At 43.3% G+C, this 5,772-nt stretch overlaps 1 protein-coding gene across 2 annotated transcripts; it reads right to left on the bottom strand.

Annotated features, from left to right (window-relative positions):
* Nucleotides 1–2,894: 2,894 nt before the first annotated feature.
* Gspt2 (G1 to S phase transition 2) lies at nt 2,895–5,386 on the bottom strand. 2 transcript variants are annotated; one of them, XM_036174669.1, is made up of 2 exons: nt 3,351–5,386; nt 2,905–3,209 (listed from the first exon to the last, which is right to left on the bottom strand). In XM_036174669.1, the coding sequence occupies exons 1-2, from the start codon at nt 5,194–5,196 to the stop codon at nt 3,139–3,141; spliced, it is 1,917 nt and encodes a 638-aa protein (XP_036030562.1). In that variant the 5' UTR covers nt 5,197–5,386; the 3' UTR covers nt 2,905–3,138. The 2 variants fall into 2 exon arrangements, with proteins under 2 accessions (XP_036030563.1, XP_036030562.1); XM_036174670.1 differs by having other exon boundaries at nt 2,895–5,386.
* Between the last annotated feature and the right edge of the window lie 386 nt (nt 5,387–5,772).

Genomic DNA, 5,772 nt, shown 5'->3' with positions numbered 1-5,772 from the left:
GTCATTTGGCATATAAAAAACACACAGAAGTGGAATAAAACAGAGAAATAACTGTGTGTGTTTATAACCAACTTATCCTTGAAAAGATGTCAAAAAATATGGTGTCCACTCCCACATAGTAGAGTGAAACATGAAGCTTTCTCTCTGTACCAGAATCAACACAAATGGATCCAATACCTTAATAGAAGATCTGAAACTACTGGAGGAAAACATGTGAGGGGGGTGTAAATGTTTAAACACATGCAACAGTTTCCTGGATAGAACTCCCTGTCCACTTCTTAAAATCAGCCTCAGGCGTGTTCTTATGAAAAGGGCAGAAGGCAGCCAGCTTCTTTGCCAAAATAGCACAGAAATGGGCCCTAGTCCAGTTGCTAAGATTGTATCTCAGCACTACGTCCTCAAGGCTCCTACTAACGTCTGCTTACGGCATCCAACTTTTCTGCAAAGTTTCAGTCTTCCACATTCCTCTAAAAAACACGCTATACAGCAGCAGCCTCCTCTCTGGTTTCCAACCTCAGCCACCAGTTCCTTCCCTGTTGCTGTGATAAAACACCATGAGCAGAAGCAACTTACAGAATGGAGGGTTTATTTAGGCTCACGGTTCCAGAGAGATAAACGATCACCATGGCAGGGAAGCAGGGCACCAAGCAGTAGACACGGCAGCGGGAACAGGAAGCTGAGAGCACGCATCCTCAACTGCAAGCAGGAAGCAGAGAGAGCAACTGGAAGTGGGGTGAAACTGTAAACACTCAAAGCTCACCCCTAATGGCCAACCTCCCAAACCTCCCCCAAACAGCACCAGCAACTGAGAACCAAGGGTTCAATGGGACATTCTTATTTAAAGCATCAAAAAGTTAACTTAATTGGAGATAGAAATTCTTTAACAGGGCACTTTATAAGTAGTTCAGTGCACTGGGCAAACTAATTAATGCTGTGCTGGCAAATGGCCCTAATTTAAAATATTGAAAAATATTAGATGTTCACAACTATAAAGTACGGAGAAATTAGGAAGAAATATTACTGTATATCTTTATCTACTGGTGGTTGTCTGTGACAGGCTGTCACTGTGTAGCTCAGGCTGTTCTCAAACTCACTGTGTAGTTGGAGAACTGGCTCTGAACACATCACCTTGCCTCAGCTTTCCAAGTAGTTATATTGCAAGCCAGTGTCACAATGCTGGCCTCGTATGTCCTACCTTAAAAGAGCTAGACTCTGGTGTCCCCAACCTCCTCAATGATAGGATCGTCACTGAATTGCAAGAAATCACTTCTAAAATAGACTTCAAAAGATTATGACATTTTCTCTGAACATTATGTGTTCACACACAAATATTTAGGAACCAGTTTTTGAAAAATTATTCAAATCAAGTAGAAACAGAGTAGAAAAGAGAGAGCTAGTTTGTGTTGTATGTGTGGATACAATATGAATATAAATACACACACACACACACACACACACACATATATATAGCTATTGGTAAATTACTAAAATTACTATGCCATTAATATAGCATTAAAAAGTTTTAAATGACTGCCAAAAGCTAGATGTGGTGGCTTATACCTATAATTTCAATAGTAAGGACACTGAAGCAGGATGATCACAAGCTCAAGGCTCACCAAGGTTACCCAGTGGGACTAACTTGGCGGGGGCGGGGGGAGGGGGTGACACAGGACATTCTCAATAAAGTGACTGCCAAGGTTTAATTTTTATCAAGTGCTAGACTGGCCTGATTGTTGTACAAAGTTTAGCACACAACCAAAAGGAGGAACTCCTAATGACAAAAGGCAAAACAAAACCCCTGCCACAGACATTCATGATTAAATGACTATGTCCAACTCCATATGGGTTCCTTATGGATTAGGTTAGCTGAAGCATGACAAGCTAAAATCTTTTTCTAAAGTGGGCACTCTGATGACCTGTGGTGGGTGATGCACAATAGAGTCATGCTGTTGGTAATCCAACCCAGTCAGTAATGATCTAATACACTGAGATAGGAGTTTCGTGGGCACACAAAGAAAGAGGCCATGGAAAAGACACTGCCATTACCTGAGCAGAGGCCCAGGGTGTTGTGGCCACAGTGTCCACGTCTACCAGCCTGCGCATGAGGGTTTAGTAAAGAAGTTTCTTTCTCCAAGTATAGAGCTGTACCTAAAAGAAACTGGTTCTGCACCCCACTGGGAAGATGTTTACACCAAGCCAGTACCTACTTACCAAGACAGAAAATTCTCCAGCTGTTGACAGTTCTCAGGGTCATAAAGTCATTCTTCTAGGAATAAATCTAACTACCTTAGAATAGACAATTGGTGTTTTCCTCAAGAATTTGTCTGGAGAGCAGATTGTAATGAAGCCTCAACCATCAGGAATAGACTCCTTTCCCATGGCAAGTCCTTTGTTTTAGTAAATGACATAGAGTCCTAGTTCAACAATTTACCTTTTCAGTAATTGTGCCCGTTACTGTGTCTTGCACCCCAAATTTCACAGTGAATGATACCAAAGCACGTTAAAGATGATGGAGTACATAAGAGTCTATTCACCATATATAGCCTGAAACCTTAGGGATACGTGTGATTTGGCCGTACTCAACATTATGGGACCTAATGGAAGAGAAAAAAAAGATAATCTTCATTTTCAAATAATAACTGGGTAAGTAGAAGAACTCCTTTACTAAATGAGCTTAGACACAGAAAACACAGTTAACTGGAAAGGACACTAAGATAGGGTTTTTTTTTCCATAGCAAAGTTTTCATTTAGTACAAACCTGTGTGGTTTTGACCAATTCCTCATTTCAAACAGTGGAGATTTTTTTTAAGCCCAAGTAAGAATGTTTTTAATTACTTGAGAAAATAACCTAATGAAACAGTAATTCATATAAACTCAAGCATTATTCAAACACATTTCAAATACTGAAGTTTCAAATGGAACACTTTATTTACAAGTTACTTGTCTTCATTAACATACACACACTAACACACTGTTCTGCACAGAACAAATGATGTCTAGATATCCCCAAGGGAAATCAAAATTTAAAATATATTATTTTTAGTATTGTAGGCAATTACATACACATCACTTACAAAGCTATTACTGATCTGTCCAAGGAAGCAGAGTGGAGGAGAGAGAAGAAAGTTGAGTATGCATTCAAGAGGGCCATAACTGAGGTCTCCACATGAGAAAGCTGACAAAACACGGATTTTTGCTGTGAAATTCCTCTGCAAAATATGGACAAAAGTCTGTCAATGGGCAGTAAATTGCAGTCAATCTTCGAACATTATGGTGCAGAAGCATCAATGAAATCGCTTAGTCCTTCTCTGGGACCAATTTCAGAACTTTGCCAATTGCGATTGTCTTACCCTCATCTCTTAAAGTAAAGCGACCCATCTGAGGAAAATCTTTAAATGTCTCCAGACAGATAGTTCCCGCTGTCCTTAATCGGGCAATACACACTTGATCTTGTTTCACAAAGCGGGGCCGTGTCTTACTTTTTTCTCCTGATTTCTTGTCTACCAAGGAGATTAAGGCTGTTATCTCAACTTCCTCAATACAAGTATGGATGTGAAGCACCGCATTATAACCTGGGCAGATGATAGATTTGTGCTCAATAATCACAATCTGAACATCAAATGTGCGTCCAGAGTGGCAAAGATTACTGGGTTCACAAAGTATGAAGCCTGGAAGAATCTCTTCTTCTTCGATTCCTTTCAGTCTGATTTTGAGGTTTTCACCTGGGGCTACAAAATCAGTCTCTGCATCATCAGAAACTATTCCTAGAACTTCCACATTGTGCTTGTTGGGCATCATCACAAGCTGCTGGCCTTTAAAAATGGATCCCGATTCCAGCTTTCCCAGGACAACAGTGCCCATATCCTTGTATTTATCCACAATTGGCAACCTAATTGGTCCATCAATTGATCTGTTGAAGTTTGGCAAACTATCCAGATATGGAATAAATGGTAAGCCAGTGTACCAAGGGCAGAAATCTGACTGCTCTTTGAGATTTGCTCCAGTCAGTCCTGAGCAGGGCATAAAGTGAATGTCCTTTTTTGGACTGAAGCCAACTTTTTTCAAAAACGGGACCAGTTTTTCTTTACATTCTTCATAGCGCTCACTGCTCCAATCTACCGTAGGATCATCCATTTTATTAATAAGCACTACTAAGTATTTTACCCCTGCTGTTTTTGCCAACATCGCATGCTCTCTCGTCTGTCCACCTTTTTCAAATCCAGTTTCAAATTCTCCTTTCCTGGCAGAGATGACCAGCACAGCCAAATCAGCTTGAGAAGCACCACCAATCATATTTGGGACAAAACTCTTGTGGCCAGGGGCATCTAAAATTGTGAAATGTTTCTTTTCTGTTTCAAAATACGCACGGCCCACTTCCACGGTTTTACCCTTGTCTCTTTCCTCTTGGTTCGTATCTAAGGCCCAGGACAAATACCAAGTCTCTCTATTCTTCTCCTTAGCTTCTCTCTCATATTTCTCAAGTGTCCTTCTGTCAACCATTCCAGTCAAAAACATTATTTGTCCTCCAATGGTTGACTTGCCAGCATCTACATGCCCAATGAACACCACATTTACGTGTTCTTTCTTAGGAGCACCTGACGGTATGACCATAGATTTTGATTTCCTTATTTCCTCTTTCTCCTCCATCATTTCCTTGCCACTTTCTTCCGGGGGCCCCGAATCTCCCAAAGAACCCCCAGGCTTTGCTTCACTTACTTCTTTAAGCTCCCACGGTTCATCCAGGGCCATCTCCACCTCTCCATTTTCTACAACAGGTTCTGAAAGTTCCATGGTAACAGCTGAACTGGAACCTTCCCACGACACTAAAGGTCCATCTTTGGAAGGTTCCACAGGTGCTCCCCAATCCAGCCTTTTCTCTTGAGGGTCCCCGGCGCCGGGGCAGGTTTCGTCGCTGCGGGAGGCTGTGGGAGCGGGCGGCTGGGCCGATCCGGGCAGGAAGGACCGCACGAACTCCGCGGCGCTTACGCTAGTAGGCACGAAAGGTTTGGCGTTGATGTTGAGCTGACTGCTGAAGGCCGTGCTGAGATGCTGGCGCTGGGCCTCCGCTTCTGCTGCCTCGGCCGCTGCCGTGGCCGCAGAGGCGATGCCATCCCCACTCGGAGCCGAACCCGGGGCTTCCATGTCCACCTGATCCCAGCAGTCGGGAGCTGAGTCGCTGCTGCTGCCGAGATCCATGTCTGAGCAGCCGGGGTGCGGCGGAGAAGGAGGGAGGTAGGCAGGTCAGAACGTGCTGTTCCCACCGATGGTGGTAAGGCAGAACCTAGCCAAGGGCCACGGGATAGCCACGCGAACCTTAGCGGCGCAGAGGCAGCAAAGCGCAGATGCTGCATCCACAGCTGCGGCGGCGGCAGATATGGCCGCTCAATGTTCTGCTCCTGTGTGTAAGCGAATCTCCTCCCCCAAATCCCAATCACTTCCGACTCCTCCACCCCTGACCCAATGCCTGTGGTGAATTGACCCCTTGCTGCCATCCGTAGGTTTGTCCCCTTTAGTTCTCAGACAGAGGCGAAGTCCAGAAGTACAGTATCTAAAATGAGATTTTCTATTTACTTTGGTTCATATGATCTGGGAGAATGATTTGACCATGTCCCAAGTCCCACTAATTAAACCTTATATACACCTGACTTCAAATTCTGCTAAAATTTTCGCATAAAATGAAAACTCCTATTGAATAAATGGAAAGCAAAATGAGCAACCCAAGGGGGAAAGTAAGTAGTGCTCAGACAGGATTTATGAAATGTATAAAAATAG

This window comes from Onychomys torridus, chromosome X (genome assembly GCF_903995425.1).
Source record: "Onychomys torridus chromosome X, mOncTor1.1, whole genome shotgun sequence".
In the NCBI taxonomy this organism is placed as follows: Eukaryota; Metazoa; Chordata; class Mammalia; order Rodentia; family Cricetidae; genus Onychomys; species Onychomys torridus.
The sequence above is the reverse complement of the archived record's forward strand: the minus strand, read 5'-3'. Positions and strand labels throughout refer to the sequence as shown.

Excerpts from the sequence above, each read along its gene's own strand:
- Gspt2 (XM_036174669.1), bottom strand. The coding sequence starts at position 5,196 with ATGGATCTCGGCAGCAGCAGCGACTCAGCTCCCGACTGCTGGGATCAG. Across the intron at positions 3,210-3,350 it reads CTTTACTTTAAGAGATGAGG|AGGAATTTCACAGCAAAAAT; the intron begins GTAAGACAATCG and ends CATATTTTGCAG.